The sequence below is a fragment of the Vollenhovia emeryi genome, unplaced genomic scaffold, assembly GCF_000949405.1.
Source record: "Vollenhovia emeryi isolate VEMERY1.0 unplaced genomic scaffold, V.emery_V1.0 DF939160.1, whole genome shotgun sequence".
Lineage (NCBI taxonomy): Eukaryota > Metazoa > Arthropoda > Insecta > Hymenoptera > Formicidae > Vollenhovia > Vollenhovia emeryi.
In genome coordinates, this window is record NW_011967206.1 from 1,743,912 (window position 1) to 1,762,089 (window position 18,178).

Sequence of the window (18,178 nt, forward strand, 5' to 3'; positions counted from 1 at the left end):
CGAGACGCATCTTGAAAGTGTATCGTGAGACACACGTACAGAATAAATGACGTGAGACCTTTGAGTTATATATTTACTCAAAGCGTGAGACCCAGAGAAAAGGTAGATACAATTGAACATTCTAGTTAATCAAATAACGTATGAAAATAATATAAAGTTTCAGCGGTCTCGACAAAATATTCGAATCTCACGTCATAGTTTTTGACTTTACATACATGTATAAATTTGCTACTGAAAAATGGATAGAATAGATTACAAGAGATTAGCTCAACGAATACATCAATAATATTCGTTATATTCTACATGAAAATATATGACGTGCTGCAACGGAGCACTCAACCCTCTACAATGACAATCGCGATCACTCCCATTCGATCGATGAAATATATTAAAGTAAACTTGAAATTTTATGTCGTAATCCATCCATTTTTAGGTAACGAATCTCCAGAATATATCCATCTATGATCTACATTCTACGATCTACGAGATTCATTACCTGAATAAAAAAAACTACTCACTCACCGACCGAGGCGCAGCAGCGGAGTTGGCTACGTTGAATCTGTAACACAAATATAGAATGCGTTAAAGCAGTGTTCAATGTGAAAACTAATATTGTAAAATATATTTGCAAAATATGGTTATCGCATAAGTAAATCTTACGCGTATCAAACTTTATTCGATTAAACGTTTAAACGATTAACGCGCGAAAGATTCTTCGCAAAAGATCTTCACGAGAATAAACTTATAAAATTTTTAATGCTTTCTTGTTCTCTAATTGTTATTTCGAAATTATTGTATTATGAGAGAAAACGGCTCAAAAATAAACTGAAAAAGATTACTTTTACACAAAATAAAAAATAACATTTACCATAAAGTTGCTCCGCTGGCGCCCGATGCCTCTCCAAAGCCTCCTCCTCCACTCACAATCAGATTGTCCTTTGGCACACTCGCGAAAACACAAAGATCGTTCGCGCGATTTTACACTCCCGTTTATAAAGCCCGTTTGAAGGTATTCTGTTCCGTCAAGTTCGCCTCCACTTCGAGTCGACGAGTATTATATCCCAAAAACTGTCAATTCTCGAAAGTGTGGCCATCGACAGGAACGGACATTTTACGAATACTTGTTCCTCAAATGGACTTTGAAAAGTCTTCGATTCGATTATTCAAACGGCACTCCCGAACGCGACGAAAACGGAACACTTCATGTTATACGCGCACTTATATATGTTCTTCACTTATCGCATTTTCTCTTCGAATTACGCGTGATATTCATCTCGACGAATCACGTAGAAATCAACGGTATGATTACGGATCGCAACAATTACTTAAACGCGCTCTTGTACGAGACGATCGAGATTCTCGTAGGAAATGATCGCGTTACGGGGAGCGACGCGAAGGCACCCGCAAAACACCCGCCTCGCTCGACTGACTCGCGCCGAATGATACATTGTTTTTCGACCGAGGGTTTTTCCACGGCGCTACGTCATTTCTTGGAATCCGTGCTCGGCTTTCGACCGAGTTGTTTACAACGCTCGGGCCATAGCGCTACGTCATTTCTTGGAATCCAGGCTCGGTCTACGGCGCTCGGCAAAACAAAGTCACGCCGTACGCAGTGTCAAGTCACGCGGCGACAATTGAACGTCGGTTACGCCCGCGCCGTTCCGCATATCGTATTATTCATTTTTGATGCGCGTTCGCAAAAGTACGGGAAGAAACCACGATCGCGAATAATCAGTGACCGACATCATCGCGCGATCGCGACTTGTCATCGATACTCGATTAACCGGCAAGTCAGATATCTCGCGCAGTTCACACATTATAGATCTATACATCCAAGAATCAAAGCGCTAGCTAACGTGAAATTGCTTCTTCATTGTTCAGTGATTCGGTGACAGTGAAAATCAAAGAGTGACATTTGGATACAGTGACTTTTTTCGTGAGTGTGTCGCGGGACAGCTGAAACGAAGACATCTGAGAGATCACCTGTACGGGAATTCTGTAACTTGCAATCGATGCTTTTCGGTATCGTTAACTGGCGACAGCCAAGCGAGAACGATCTTCGAAAAAGACGCAGATTTTCATTGGTTGTTCCTAGTTGACATTATCGGAAAAAAATCATTATGAAAAAAAGCGTCTTCTATCTTTGTTCGACATACAGTGAGTGACGTGTGTCTATCGCGTGTGATTAATACTGAAGTGTTATTCAAAGTGCCACGAAGTCAAGATCATCCCACGATCGGTTTGGTGAATCGTGTCACGAGATTTGGTCAATCATGACACGAAATGTAAGTACACATTTGATACGAGATTGATTACGAGAAATTAAATATGAACGATTCCTTTTTACATTTGGTAGAAAATTCGGTAATACTGAAGGAGACCGATATATATATTTTTCATCGTGGGAATGTTTAATTTCTGTTTTTCGTACAAATAAGAAATTCTAATTTCATGGCCGCCACCTTTCGTGGTATCTGTCTTGCAATATCGGAGTTTATTGCATACGGCAATGTTTATTATCGCCCTAAGTGACGTGAAAGCTGCATTTCTTGTATACGCGATTGATATATTTTATATCTTAAGTTATTTAATCACCCGCGCGCGAGGAACGATCGATAACAGTTCGATTAATCGAAGCGCCGGCCGGAAGGTAGCGGCGGACCGCCGCCAGTGTCGCCGTACCGTAGCACACTTCACAACGTTTACCACGGTGTGGTGTGGGTGCGTGTGTGCAACGCGTGTGACTGTAGTGGTTGAGTTTGGCGGATACCAGGTAGGCGCATGCCAGCGCGCGCTCGCTCTCACGAGAGAGGACCCGAGAGAGGAACGCGATCGACTGTGCCTCGATGCGCGATCTCACCTTACGCACGTTGCGACCGCGTGGCTCCGAGTGACTTGGATCCTTCCGTCGGTTCGTCGTCGCCGCTGGGCTACGTCCGCTACGAGGCTCGGCGACCAGTGAGCGCGCGCGAGCACGCACGCACGCACGGCACGTACGAACGCAGAGAGGCGAGGATGGGCGACAAAGGCGGGGAGAATGTCGCGGCGCTCACGCCGGCGACACCGGAGGACGCGTGCACCGCGGAAATGTACAAGGAGGAGGCGAACGAGTACTTCAAGAGTACGTATATAAGCGCGCACGTGGGGACGCGCTTCGACTTTACGCGCGGTCACGTGTGCCCCGAGTTAACCCCCAACTCTCGCCACCGCGGCACGCGACGAGGACCGCGCGAGCGAACCGCCGCCGCCGCCGCCGCCGTCGCCGCCGTCGAGTACGAGCGAGGGAGAGTCGTTTCTCGGCCGGCGAGAGCGCGTGTTGACGTCTCTTGGCGCTCTTCGGCGTTTCTCGATCCTTCGGGAAGCTGGGGGTGGTTCGTCGGCTTCTGCCGTCTCGAGGGAAAACCGTGAGCGGCGTCGCGTGATCTCGCGAATAAACGCCGGACTAATTGTGCCGAGGGAACACGCGGACGATGATCCCCCGCTGCATTCGCTAAGCGAATTTCGCTTGTCTCCTCACCTCTTTCTTCTTTTCTTTTTAGATCAAGTATACGATAAAGCTATCGAATTGTATACCAAAGCCATACAGTTAAATCCGTTCGTAGCCGTGTATTTTGGCAACAGGAGCATCGCCTACCTAAGGATGGAGTGCTTCGGATACGCATTGACAGACGCGTCCGCGGCCATCGAGTTAGATAGGAATTACGTTAAGGGTTACTATCGGAGGGCCGCCGCTTACATGTCCCTAGGCAAGTTCAAGCAGGCCCTCACGGATTATAAGACTGTCGTCAAAGCTAGGCCCAACGACAAGGACGCAAAGGACAGGTACATGGAGTGCCGCAAGATGGTTAAAGTGTCGGCTTTCCACAAGGCCATCTCCGTAGAGGACAAGAAGAACATAGCCGACACGATTAATCTGGAAGATATGGGTGAGAATTGTTCTTCGTCAAAGTGTTAGGGCATTTGTACACAAAGTTGCGTGCCTACGCATGCATGGTGTAAGAACCGTCGAAACCAACGAGCATCGAGCATTGAATCGCCACATTGATTCGCATAGCATGCTTATTGCTCTAGATGGTCTTATGCTGTGCAATTTCGTGTGCAATTATGCTTGCAAAGCGCAAACTGTTGGTCTCGTAAAGATGATTTCTCAGTATAAAGTACCTTCATTGGCTTGGGGAGTTTGTATACTGGCTGTAACTTTTTTCTTTAATTCCTTTCTTCAGTAATATTAAGGGAGCTGGGCAGCACTGATAGTGAGCTCCCGAACGTACCTTACATTAGTAAAAGTGGACATTAGCCAGTAAAATTATCTATGTAACAGTACTCTCCTTTTTGTCTGCTTGATGGTTTTTGAACGTGTATTTAAGACGACCTTAGATATAAAAATTGACCACGAACAAGCCTTGTAATACGATTAAGACTTTAGTTGATCCAACTGGCAATATAATTGATAGAGTGTTACATTAGTTGCGACGTTTCGACCAAGAATCCGGTCCTTATCAAGCAATCAAACTGCAAACCAACATGTCACAGCTTTTTTACAAAGAAAAATAATTTACATAAACGAGTGTTAAATTTACAAGTAACATATTAAAGAGTACGTATGTGAGTATTACCTTATGTATAAATGTTCATAGAGTATATAATGTAGCAGATGTATAAGTCTTTGTCAGCGCAGTAAATTGTCATTTTTATAAAGCCTTGTAATGTTTTCCATAGGCAGAACTGGTGCGCACTGAGTGCACATTAAGGCGGTTTCACCAAACATCTCTTAACTTTTATCCTACAATTAGTTTAATTCGTGTTTGTCTCTTTCTAAAGTAACAGTTGGAAAGAGACGAAGAACGGATTAAGCTAAAGTTAAACAACGTTGGTGAAACCGGGCCCAAGGTCGGCATTCGTGGTCAGATCTTATATTCAAGACGGTCTTACGATCTTTAGATACTCCAATAGCCAATGAAAATAGCTTTCATACAGCATCTTTCGATAAATTCAAGACGGTCTTGAATATAAAATCTGACTATGACTACCGGTCTAAGGCCCGGTTTCACCAACGTTGTTTAACTTCAAGCTTAGCTTAATTCGTTCTTTGTCTCTTTCCAACTGTTACTTTAGAAAGAGACAGACATGAACTAAAGCGTCGTCTACAATAACCGGCGTAAGCGTGGAGTAAGAAGTAAGAGTAGGAGTAACGTTTTTGGCGTAAGCTGTTTACGCCGACTCAATCGACAATACGGTGAAGTAGGTGTTGTAGGCATGCGTGAAAAGGCGTAAGAGTAAGAGTAGGCGTAAGAAATAAAAATAATTCATTTCGCTTACGCCCTTACTCCAGCTCTATTAAACCGGAAGTAGCTCTCTTACGCCTACTCTTACTTCTTACTCCACGCTTACGCCGGTTATTGTAGACGACGCTTAAGATTAAAGTTAAGCAACGTTTGGTGAAACTGGGCTTAAGACTTGTGCATAGTCAATTCTTATATTCAAGGATCGTCTTAAATGTCTTTTGAAACGCTTCTTATGTCCATTTCTATCAATGCAAATTAACTTTAATCTCGGTGTTACTTTCTATGTTTTTCTAGTTCTAAGAATTGGAAAAAGAGCGAAAGTAACTTGAACCAAGATCAAAGTTAAACTACGGGTGCGTCCGAGAGCTCACTATCAGCGCTGCTTAGCGCTGAACGCGTTATTCTATCTTTGTCGCTTATTATTGAAGAAAAATAGAACGACGCTTTCAGCGCGAAGTAGCGCCAATAGTGAGCTCTCGAGCGCCCTATGGCTTTCCTGCGTTGTAATTATATTTTTCCATGTTTGTAAAAAAATATTTGCTACAAAAACAAGACAAAATGTACAATACGCAGTCTTCCTTCCTTTTGAAAAATTGAAGCTCGTAATGTTTTTATTATTTTTACAGCGATCGAGGACGAGTATACGGGGCCTAAGCTAGTCGACGGGAAAGTTACGCTGGAGTTCATGAAGGACTTATTAGAGTGGTACAGAGATCAAAAGAAGCTGCACCGCAAATACGCTTACAAAATCCTGTTGGACGTTAAATCGTGGTTCATGGCACAACCTAGCTTAGTGGACATCGTAATCCCGGAAGAAAAGAAATTTACCATCTGCGGGGACATACACGGTCAATATTATGACCTGCTGAATATATTTAAATTGAACGGATTGCCGTCGGAGACTAACTCATATGTATCCTTTACAAGAGTCTGTAGTTTATATGAAACTCGCATGATTTTGTAATGTGGAGGCGCAAGATCGCGCAAGGATTCAAAAGTGTGTTTCTCTTAACAATCTCGCAGTTATTTAATGGAGATTTTGTAGATAGAGGCTCTTTCTCAGTAGAGTGCATATTTACTCTATTTGGTTTTAAATTATTGTACCCAAACCACTTCTTCATGTCGAGAGGTACGTGATTCTTCTCTCAATATTTAGGAGATTTGAATTTATCACGTTCACGAAATATTTCGTGTGTCCAGGTAATCATGAATCTGCTATGATGAACCAGATGTACGGCTTCGACGGTGAGGTCAAAGCTAAATATTCTGTTCAGATGGCGGAATTGTTCACCGAGGTATACAATTGGCTCCCTCTCGCACACTGCTTCAATCATAAAGTACTTGTAAGTGTCGTCCAAAGTTATATTGTTCGCAAATGTGTTCGAAATGGAGAACAATTTTGTCTTGTACTCTCTCATTCCTGACCTTCAACAATCCGTTTGATTATAGTTTTTTTTTCTTTTAAATTCAAGAAATATGGGATGACGATTGGACTCTAATCTGTTGTCCTCGCATTAAGAGTCAGCCATTCTCATACGACGAGCCAGCCCGCGTGTATCGCATGTAATTTTCGTAATTTGTTTATTATGTATCAGGTGATGCACGGCGGATTATTCTCGCGGGACAACGTGACATTGGAAGAAATTAGAGAAATCGACAGAAACAGACAACCGCCTGACGAGGGGTTGATGTGCGAGCTATTGTGGTCGGATCCGCAGCCGCAGATGGGCCGAGCGCCCAGCAAGAGAGGCGTGGGTGTTCAATTCGGACCTGACGTCACGCAGAATTTCCTCAGGATAAATTCTCTTGACTATATTGTAAGGAGTCACGAGGTTAAGAACGAGGGATACGAGGTGGGACATGATGGGAAGTGTATCACAGTATTCTCCGCTCCAAATTACTGGTACGTTGGTTATACATCAACAATCGTGAGCCAATTCAGCGAACTCTATTATACCGGAAGGCCTACTGCCTTTTTGAAGAAGATCGACAGAGTGAGGCAGACAAATGGTTCCTGTTCTGTCTCTTTTTTTACTAAAAGTTTTCAGTAATTTGCTGATTAGTCAACGATTTTCGCACGATTTCTGTCTCGCTTGTATAAGATGAGGTTGAAAATTGTTGACTACGCACAGCCGGAATTACTAGAAAGAGTTCTTTTCTTCCGCGATTACAATGTTCACTGAGCTAGGTTGTGCCATGAACCGTGATTTAACGTCCAACAGAATTTTGTAAGCGTATTTACGGTGCAGCTTCTTTTCATCTCTACACGACTCTAATAAATCTTTCATGAATTCCAGCGTAACTTTCCTGTCGACTAACTTAGGCCCCGTATACTCATTCTCGATCGCTACAGAGATAATAAAAATATTACGAGCTTCAATTTTTCCAAAGAAACTGTGTATTGTACATTGTGTCTTGTTCTTGTATCAAGTCTTAATGGGTCTTCCAGTATAATAGAGTACACTGGTTACATCTGTGTGTACAACTTTGATAATATATTTTATTGAATCTCAGTGATACCATGGGTAATCGAGGTGCCTTCATCACACTTAACGGCAGTGACATGAAACCTTACTTCACGTCGTATGACGCAATGGTACGTACTTTGTTCACAGATCATGGTTTTCATTTTGATTCGACTTGGTTATTCGCTCTCGTCATATTTTGTGTTTGCCGCACGTCATTTTTTTTTTCTTATGTTACAGCCTCATCCAAACGTAAGGCCGATGGCTTACGCCAATTCTTTACTAAAGTTCATGTGCTAGTGGAACGTCTCCTAGGTATTATTGAAAAATAAATATAATAATAACTGAAGTATAAGTAGTCCAATCAAAGTGTGCGTAATATATTTGATACTGAAATGGGGAAGGTAAGAGACACTTTAGGCTTCTCCGCAACAATAATTATTATATTCTTTCTAGGAGATCGAACGATGAATTTCCTGTATTATAAAATACGCGCGGTGAGAAATGCATAAAATTGACGGGTACAAAAGCGAGAAAGGTTTGCTTATTTTTACAACAGGCAAACAAATCTATCAGACTTTTCTTATCGTAGATAAGAAAACACGGCTCGTCAAGCATCTGGCGATTTGTGTTCATTTGTAATAAAATGGCGCGAAGAGAACGTTTCTATTTTGTACCCTCAATCAATGACCGCCTTGTTCGTTAAAGATACCTATGTGTTGCGCGTACACATCAGAAGGAATTTTTGATCTCGAAGATATTCCCGTGAAGCGTATTGATTTTATAATCTATTATTTATACGAAGCGCAGAATTTTAAACTTTTAATTGATTCTTTAACGACCAACGGTGGAGTTTCAATGAAATATAGTAATTATTACAGAGAGGAAGAGAGCGAGAGAGAATACATAAATGCAAAGAAACTAGCGTAATTATGTAGTACAATGTTTCAGCCAATCACTATGCGTCACGTTATTTGTGACAATTTTTTTACAAATCTGTCGTGATTGGAGAAATCTTTGATCTAACATTTTGTTTTTTGTTAATAATAAATGACATTTATGATGTACATACGTAAATTGATACTTTATTTTGCGCGACTAACGAATAACGGTGTGCTAAGCGACAGAAATTTATGAGACGTAACGAATAATTTCCTCTGGCAGATCATTCCGATTTTCACGAGTCACGTTCAGAATTTTTATCCTTTTGTCTGCTTGTAACTTGCCGAATAGCTCCGCGTGTTGCTGCGGCACTTTGTGCATTTGCGGGATAGTCCCGATCACGAAGGCTTTCTTAGAAGAACCGAAGAACATGTCCGTTACTTTCTTCTTGAATTCCTTGCTGAATAATTCCATTTTACCGATTTCGTCGACAAGCAGTACATCCTGCAAACGGCAATATGACGTTATTGAGCTGTTGGAGTGATCAAAAATTCACCTCGAGGCAAATCATTATTCTTACAGTGTCCAGATCCAATATTGGCAGCGCTACAGTCTCGAAATTATTCAGGAGAACGCGGTAGTTTCCCACTTGAGCGGAAGACTTTGGAGCCTCTGTTAGACCCCTGCCCGTAAAGAAATGTTGAATTAAATACAACATGTATTCAGTTATGCTTTGTTATCATTGTCATAAACAGATACGTACTTTAGCCGCGCCAAGGGTAATCTCCCCCCAGGATCCTTCACTCCCACGATGTCGAAGCCGATCCTGGAGCCGTTCCGATCTCGCACCTCCTCCGTGTAAAATCCGTCGAACCTGCTGCCCCTTTTCTCCAGCATAGACGCAATCCTTTTGCACACCGTCGTTTTACCAATGCCTGTAAAAATTCCCCCTCCCGATAACAATTTGTTTATCGACGATATTAATACGGGGAATATTGCATCATTCCACCTTTTGTTTTTTCCTGCTGAAAACTTGCGTTTGCATGTTTATTTGTTATAAATTATATCCGCAATAACGATATTGAATTTGTATGTAAAACAGTGCCATTCATTAGCTTGTCTGCGTGAAAAGAGCAAATATATCAAAATGCATTGTATCATTTGATTTGACATTATTTTCCAGATGGAAAGCTGCCAAATATCCGAGTGATATTCAAGATATCCGGGTACTCGAGTATTGGCAGCAGATAGAGAACAAATTACATCTTTGTTAATGATGTGAGATACGTAACAAAAATCTTTTATCCAGTAAAGATAAAGATTGGTTATTGAAGTTTGAAAAAAAATTTAAAGGCAACTCTTCTCAAAATAGGATGAATTTTTCAGATTTTTTATACAATATAATTTCAGACTTAATCTTATAAGATTTTTACGAGTTTTTCAGTATTTGTAGAATGAGAAATCTTAGAAATGGAATATTTCAGAGTATTCACATACACTGCGCAACAAAATTAACGCAACAAAAATTTGTACCAAAATTCCACTCGACTTCAAATACTTGTAACTTTGCGAAAACTTATCGCATTTCCCTGCCGGAAATTATGCAAAATTCTACAAAAAAATTAAATATAACTGCCAGAATCTAAGAAATTCCACGTAAATTTAAAAAGTGTTATAAAAATCAACATGGAAATGCTAGAATTGGAACACTTGTTAATTTTTGTAATATTCTACAAGTAAGCAGTTGTTTTAATTCTTTGAGATTTCGTTGTTTCTCAAATTTTCAAAGCTAGTAAAGTTTTGTACTAATTTTTACAAAATTGTACATTTTCATGAAATACTACTTGCAATAATTTCTTGATTTGAGAACATTGCAATTTGTGATACTATTTTATAGACATTTTTACAAAGAAATAAATGTTTCAACGCAGATATAAAAATTTCTACAAATTTCTATTTCAAGTCAATTTTTGTAGTTATTTGTAGAAATTTTTTCCGCTAGGATTGAAACATGTTTTTTTTAATTTTAAAGCTAGAAATCTCTGCTTTCGAGAGAACTCTTCAGACTTTGAATATCTCTGCTCCCCTTGTCGCGATCTCTTTAAAAGTAAGGGCGTCTTTTGCCTGCAAAACTTTTCATAGTTAAGCCCGCTGCAGACGATGCTATTTTTCCTGCTGGATTGCTTGCAATCTAATAAATTACTATCATTGCACCACTCAGCACTCAGGATTTCTAGTAATTTACTAAATCGCAAGCAATCCAGCAGGAAGAATAGCATCGTCTGCAACGAGCTTTATTTTGTACTGGCGAGTACTCCGCGCGATTCTCCGCGTAAAAGGGCCACGCGGAACGAATGACTCGTGCAAATCGAGGGTCGAGTGCACACATCTAAACTTATGAAAAGCCAATCGATTCTTAATCAAATTCAATCGGTATTTCTGTTTTACGAGACCTAGCGCACATTTCATTCGAATCAATTGGAATCTTGTTCAGCCCCGCGCGAGTCTAACCTGGCGGGCCCGCGAGTAGTACGTGCGGAGGCCGCGACGCGCCGCCAGTCTCCATCGCTCTCGCGGCGCCCGTGTTTACTTCTGAATCGAGGGGGAACGGACGTGGCGGATAATTTCCGCCGCCGAGTGGACGTTGTCGGGAGACAAGCCGGCGGCACGAATTCGCGGCGGCGACGAGAGAGTCGCGGAGAGGCCGGCAAATCCTCGAGCGCGCGACGTACGGGCAAGAACGCGCGAGTCGACGCGACGGTGGTGGTCGGCGGCAACAGCAGCAGCACCGTGGCGCGCGCACCGATGAGCAGGCGTCGAGACGACAGAAGTGACCGCACGGGGGAGAGACCGTAACCGAGCGGGCGCGATCAGCTGATCGGGCTGGACGAGCAGAGCGACGGGGCGACTGGTGACGACGACGACGGAGAACAGACGGTTGGCCGATCGGGGGAGTGCGGATTGGTATGGTAGTGGTAGTGGCAGTAGCGGCGGTAGTGGTGACGGCCGAAGCTCCCAGCGAGAGGCCGAGCGCGCGCGCGTGTGCGTGTATGTACACAGAGCCGTGCGTCGTGGCGTTGGAACGTCCGCGGGTCCCGACTACGTGTTTTCCCCTTCGTCTCCCGTGCGCGGCGTAGACCGTCCGCGCGTAGGAGAGCGAGTCGGCGGACGTTGTCCGGACGCGAGGTAAACAGGCACCCGCTCGGCAGGAGGAAGGCGGAGGTGCCGCGAGCGGAGGCGGTGGGAGACGGTGGCGGGGGAGGAGGAGGAGGAGGAGGCGGCCTCCGCGACGACCGAGACGGAGCCGTCGTGCTCGCTCCGCGATCCCGTGCTGCGCGAAGGGCTCTTCCTGCTCGTCGAGCTCGACTCGGACGGCGCCCGCGCTCGTCCACCTAGGCGCGCCGGGCACGGCGAGGATAGTGGGACGCGTGGCGATTACCCGCGGGCGGAGGAGGAGGGGGCGGAGGTCGGAGCGACGGCGACGACGGGGGACGGTCGTGCGGTGATGGCGTCGACGGCAGCGACGGGGATGCCGGCGGCGGCGGATACGTTCCCGAGGGACTGGCCGCCAGTCGCCGACGAGGAGGGGGCCGACGGCCGCGCGCGGTTCCGCGCCGGCAGCCTCCGCCGGCGGCGCCGACGGCTGTCGCCGCGGAAGGCGTGCGAGGGTGGCGGCGACCCCGGCGAGCTCGCCCATTCGTCCGAGTGCAGCGCACTGTCCTACGTGCTCGCGCGGCAGATCGACGACAAGGTCGACTACTGCCGGGGCCTGATCAACGCCAGGTTCGACAACTCCGAGAACCTCTACAGGAAGGACCTGCTGTCCCACTACGGATGCGTCAACGCGATCGAGTTCTCGAATCAGGGCGACCTGCTTGTGTCCGGTGAGTCCTCGACGGCGCGACTCGTTTCGATCCCCACGCGATACGCTTGTTAGGGCGGATGCGTCGCTGGCGGTTTTCAAATCTGGAAAACCGTGTTTATTGTTATTTTCCCGTTTGCGTCACGACACAACGAGTTCACGAGCGCCTCTCGCAACCGTTGGTCGCGATCCTCGTTGGATCAGCTCCGATTTCTTGATCGGTCCCGCGACACTTGCGCTCCGTTTCTCGCGACGTACATACTGGTTGACGTAGTTTCGAAATGTTAATTCTCGCGTTGGAAAGAGCTCGGCGGCTGTCGCGCGACATGCACGCTAGAAAGATTTGGAAAATATCTTCTAATAATAGACGGAATCACGTGTGCGAATGGCATGTAACGTCCTATTTTCGCAGGGGGCGACGATAGAAGAGTTCTGCTGTGGCGAGTGGAGCAGGCGATACAGGGTATGGGCAAGCCCACGGTGATGAAATCGCAACACGTTAGCAATATATTTTGCCTTGGTTACGACAGCAGCAAGACGAAGATATTCTCTGCGGGGAACGACGATCAAGTCATAGTCCACGATTTGCGCACGTAAGGCACATTCCTACCGACGCGAGGCGCGCGGAATGCGCGTACGAACGCCTTGTTACGCCGCGTTGTTGTACGTTACAGGGGCGAATCTCTCAACATCTTCCTGCACGAGAAGCCCGTCTACGGGCTGTCCATTCATCCGCACAATGACGAGGTCTTCGCCAGTGCCTGCGACGACGGGAGAGTCCTCATTTACGATATACGCAGCAACAACGCTATGGAGACCCTGGCACAATACAAAAGCGCCTTCCACTCTGTCATGTTTAATCCCGTGGACCCCAGAATGCTCGCTACTGCCAATGCTAAGGAAGGTGTCAGTATGTGGGATATACGGAAACCTTTGGAGTAAGTGCACGGATGTGCGGCTCGAGATTGATAGCGAATTCGGTTGCTCGCACTGAACGGCGCACTAAGGCTTGTCCATGGTCGATTCTTATATTTAGGGTCGTCTTAAATACACGAAAACTATCTAGCAAAAAAGAAAATGATAGTACAGATTATTTTACTGGCTAATGTCCACTTTAGTCTCGGTTCGAGTTACTTTCCATCTTTTTCGAGTTCTTAGAACTGGAAAAAGATAAAAAGAAAGTTAAACCGAAATTAATAATTTAATAATTCTACTTTTCAATTAATTTGCATCGATAGAAGTGGACATAAGAAGTACTTCAAGAGGGATTTAAGACGATCCTTAAATGTAAAAATGGACTATGCACAAGGTTTGGTGTGCACTCAATGCGCACCAGTTCTGCCAATGAAAAACGCTATAAGGATACACGTTCAAAAACTGTCTAGCAAAAAAAAAGATAGTACATATTATTTTACTGGCTAATGTCCACTTTAGTCTCGGTTCAAGTTACTTTCCATCTTTTTCGAATTCATAGAACTGGGAAAAGATTTGAAAAAAGTTAAACCGAGATTAATAATTTAATAATTTTTCTTTTCAATTAATTTGCATTGATAGAAATGGACATAAGAAGTATTTCAAGAGGTATTTAAGACGATCCTTAAATGTAAAAATTGACTATGCACGAGGCTTAGTGTGCACTCAATGCGTCCCAGTTTTGCCAATGAAAAACGTCCTAAGGCTTGTTCATGGTTAATTTTTATATTTAAGGTCGTTTTAAATACACGTTTAAAAACCATCGAGCAAAAAAATGATAGTACTGATACATAGATAATTTTACTGGCTAATGTCCACTTCTAATCAATGTAAGGCTACTTTGCGCTGATAGTGAGCTCTCTCGAACGCACCCGGAGTTTAACTTTAATCTCGGTTTAAGTTACTTTCGCACTTTTTCCAATTCTTCGAACTAGAAAAACGTAGAAAATGAAACCGAGATTAAAGTTAATTTGCATTGATAGAAATGGACATAAGAAGCATTTCAAGAGATATTTAAGACGACAAGTCTTAGGCTGGTATTCATAGTCAGATTTTATGTTCAAGACCGTCTTGAATTTATCCAAAGACGCTGTATGGAACTTTTCATTGACTATTGGAGTATTTAAAGATGATCGTAAGACCGTTTTGAATATAATATCTGACTACGAATACCGGCCTTAGACTTGTGCGTAGTCTCGGTTTCACCAACGTTGCTTAACTTCAAGCTTAGCTTAATTCGTTCTTCGTCTCTTTCCAACTGTTACTTTAGAAAGAGACAAACTTGAGTTAAACTAATTGTAAGATTAAAGTTAAGCGATGTTTGGTGAAACCGCGTTAGTGTGCATTCAGTGCGCACCATTTCTGCTAATGAAAAACGCCGTAAGTCTTGTTTATAGTCAATTTTTATATTTAAGGTCGTCTTAAATACACATTCAAAAACCTTCTAGCCAAAAACAAATGATCGTACAGGTGCTACATAAATTATTTGACTGACTAATAGCGAATTCCACAGCCTGCACTAGTGCGCACTCAGTGTGTTTACTTGTTCTTGTTCAATTCTTATATTTAAGGATCGTCTTAAATACTTTTTGAAACACTTCTTAACCAGTAAAATTATCTGTATAGCATTCGTACGGATCATTTTTTTGACTAAATAGTTTCTGGACGTGTACTTGAGACGACTATAAGTATAAGAGTAGATTCTGAACAAGCCTTGGCGTGCATTCAGTGCGCACTAGTGCAAACTGTCGAATTCGCTACAAGAAGTATTTCAAGAGATATTCCAGATGATCCTTAAATATAAAAATTGCCTGTGAACAAGCCTTAGTGCGCACTCGGTGTGCACTAGTACGAGCAACCGAATTCGCTGTAGCTAAGCGTCGCATGAGACGTTATTTTAGAAACGTCGATAATGTAGTACATGAAGGATTTCTTGGAGCTTTTATTAATCGTCGTGTTTCATCCGCAGGCCTGTGTTGTGTTACGGAACCCCGCAACAGAGTTGCATGAATGTCAGGTTTAACTCGATGGGCAACCGATTGCTGGCCTTACGAAGGAGATTACCACCGGTCCTTTATGCAGTCGATTCTCCCACGTACCTGTGTGAATTCGATCATCCGGGATATTACAACAGTTGCACCATGAAATCATGTTGCTTCGCCGGCGAGAACGACGAATACGTTCTCTCCGGTAAATACCTAATATAAACTTTTTATTTCGTTATGTAGAAAAATTCTTCAAATGTGTTTATGCTTAGATATTTTCGTACGATCGTAGAAAAGCAATCACACTCGACAATCTATGCGCGTCTCATACGTTGAATTCGTAGGCTCCGATGACTTCAATCTGTACATGTGGAAAATTCCGCCTATGGACGGCAAAGCATGGGTGGAAAAAGCTCACATGGTGTTGCGCGGCCACAGATCGATCGTCAATCAAGTTCGATACAATCAAGCGAGCTGCATCTTCGCATCGTCAGGCGTGGAGAAGATCATCAAGATTTGGAGTCCGTTCCCTCTTGGAACCGGCTGTTTGGGAGGACTGAAGGTTACCGCTGCTTTACGACGGTTCTTTACAAACAGACGTTACGGTTTGGCGTTATCTACCATTGTTTTCTTTGTGCTTCCTCATAGAGAGACGCTGGCAAGCGCGAGAGACAGCGCCGAGTGTTCACGCACGATGAATATATAGGGCTGGTTCTACGTAGCGGACAATTTATGACGCACGATTACAGCCACCAATCGACTAAGGAAGACCCGCGAATGATGGCCTTTTTCGATTCCCTCGTGCAGCGCGAGATTGAAGGATGGAGCTCCGAGGATGTGCCAACGCCACATACCCCCAGCGACTCTGAAATAAACCCGGCAACGGGCGAGCCGTATAGCGCGTCAGATGCCGATGGTATAAAGGATAATTACCTTTATTGAAAAAAAAAAGTATTATTTGTGTGAAGCAAAATAAGAACGACAAGCTGCTAAATATGGTGGTTACTATCACAAAGTCGAATATAAATGTTAATTTTTATAAATTAATTATTCTGTTTGATCAATTTGACAATTATTATTAATAATTTGAAGGAATAAAGGATAGAAGAGTCAAGACGGGATGTTCAGTGTCTAAATAATTTTAATTTTTAAATTTTTCGCAATAAATTAAAAAGTTAAAATGATTTAGACACTAACATCCTGTGTTGGCTCTTGTATGCTTTATCCCTTCGAATTGTGATTTTATGTCAGAGCCTTATGGATTATTAATGATATTACCGTAGTGTGGATGTATCTCGTGATGTGTCAATGTTCCTTCGCTGTTGCTTTAAAAAATTAATTCTTGCGTGATTTCGATTATCTTTTCCAGATACATCCTGTAGAATAATGTAATATATCGTTATTCCCCACCATAGATACTACGGCATCGGAAGGTGGTGTAGCTCCTGAAAGGCCATTGGAGTCACCGAATCGTATAACTCGGCTTATCGCGAATCGCCGGGAGAAACTCATGCGAATAGCCGCGATGGAACGATCCGCCTCGGATTCCGGTAGCGAAGGGGACAATGCTCACTCGAGACGCAGGTCCAAGTCCAAGTCCAAGTCGAAGAGCGTCAAGAGGAAACACACCAGGCTCTCTGGCAGGAGAAGACCGTCCGCCAGACGGAAGTGTACTGTGTTAAAAGTCAATAGTGATTCGGACAGTGACGACGAGCGGCCGGTCGACGCGGCTCAACCCAGTACTAGTTCCGGAGTGATTTTCCGAAGATCGCGGTACGTCACCAGCGCGATCGAGAAGGACGACAAGAGCTCGAGCTACAGCAGCAGCAGCAGCTGCGTCTACGAGGACATTGTCGCTATCCATAAACGAAAACATTCTAAAACTGACTCGGACACGTCCGCGAAGGCGCACAAACGGAAGCATCGAAAGTGCAAAAATAGTTCACGACACGACGGTTCCGGTAAGAGCCAGAGTAAACGACAGAAGCTCGATGACGACTCGGAAGAGGATGAGAAATCTGCTGGCCAAAGGAATTGCATCAACGGCAACTCTAGTAAGGATCATCGCGAGGATGGACCATCGACGCCGAGTGGCAAATCGCTTCAAGTTCCTTGCACCCCTGACAGCGGTATCAAATCGGGGATCTCATCCACGGGCGGGAAAAATAGCGAGCAGACGCGTAAGGAGCGAAACGACAGAGACGCGGACGATAGCTCCGACGAGCAGAAACTGAAACGTTTAGAGTGTTTCCGGAAAAAGGTGGAGGAGCTGGCGAGGAGGAGCTATCGTAACCGATCCGCGTCCCAGGCTCAAACAGTTTCGACCACGAGTGATTCTTCCGATTAAGCGCTCACGCTTACTCATCGAAATCCCCGCCCTCCCCGATGCGCTCTACTCCGACCTCCCATATCCTTTCCATTTGTACATAATGTAATCTGTGATTCCTTGAAGTATATTTTTATAACACTGAGTTGATCACGCGCGAACATGCGGTCGATTCCTTTTTTTTTTTAAATCATATTTTAGATCAGGCTTATCCGCCGTTTTGCCCATCTCGGCCGATTTTTCCTGCGATCCGAACTTCTCCTGTTTCATCTAGTAAGCTTTGGACGCTCGAATTCAGGCATGGTACACGGAGAGAATTTTTTTTCTTAAAATTTATCCTGAATTTCGAGGAATTGTGTGAGAGTTTTTGGAAATTTTACCATACATTTTACTAGTATAGA

At 43.9% G+C, this 18,178-nt stretch overlaps 3 protein-coding genes across 7 annotated transcripts; 2 read left to right on the top strand and 1 right to left on the bottom strand.

The window, feature by feature from the left end:
- Positions 1–2,699: 2,699 nt before the first annotated feature.
- On the top strand, positions 2,700–8,817 carry LOC105564761 (serine/threonine-protein phosphatase 5). Of its 2 annotated transcripts, XM_012017409.1 has the most exons (9): positions 2,700–3,121; positions 3,540–3,926; positions 5,912–6,198; positions 6,309–6,414; positions 6,486–6,628; positions 6,881–7,188; positions 7,800–7,881; positions 7,991–8,065; positions 8,207–8,817. In XM_012017409.1, the coding sequence occupies exons 1-8, from the start codon at positions 2,782–2,784 to the stop codon at positions 8,048–8,050; spliced, it is 1,713 nt and encodes a 570-aa protein (XP_011872799.1). In that variant the 5' UTR covers positions 2,700–2,781; the 3' UTR covers positions 8,051–8,065; positions 8,207–8,817. The 2 variants fall into 2 exon arrangements, with proteins under 2 accessions (XP_011872799.1, XP_011872798.1); XM_012017408.1 differs by having other exon boundaries at positions 7,991–8,817.
- On the bottom strand, positions 8,110–11,687 carry LOC105564759 (cancer-related nucleoside-triphosphatase homolog). Of its 4 annotated transcripts, none has more exons than XM_012017404.1 (4): positions 11,144–11,687; positions 9,396–9,567; positions 9,213–9,315; positions 8,110–9,136 (listed from the first exon to the last, which is right to left on the bottom strand). In XM_012017404.1, the coding sequence occupies exons 1-4, from the start codon at positions 11,196–11,198 to the stop codon at positions 8,882–8,884; spliced, it is 585 nt and encodes a 194-aa protein (XP_011872794.1). In that variant the 5' UTR covers positions 11,199–11,687; the 3' UTR covers positions 8,110–8,881. The 4 variants fall into 4 exon arrangements, with proteins under 4 accessions (XP_011872794.1, XP_011872797.1, XP_011872795.1 ...); XM_012017407.1 differs by having other exon boundaries at positions 11,365–11,685; XM_012017405.1 differs by having other exon boundaries at positions 9,396–9,752; positions 11,365–11,685.
- A 450-nt stretch (positions 11,688–12,137) lies between these two features.
- LOC105564773 (DDB1- and CUL4-associated factor 5) lies at positions 12,138–18,143 on the top strand. Its single transcript, XM_012017419.1, has 7 exons — positions 12,138–12,516; positions 12,907–13,087; positions 13,169–13,432; positions 15,436–15,656; positions 15,796–16,013; positions 16,100–16,367; positions 16,867–18,143. The coding sequence occupies exons 1-7, from the start codon at positions 12,138–12,140 to the stop codon at positions 17,796–17,798; spliced, it is 2,463 nt and encodes an 820-aa protein (XP_011872809.1). The 3' UTR covers positions 17,799–18,143.
- The last annotated feature ends 35 nt before the right edge of the window (positions 18,144–18,178 follow it).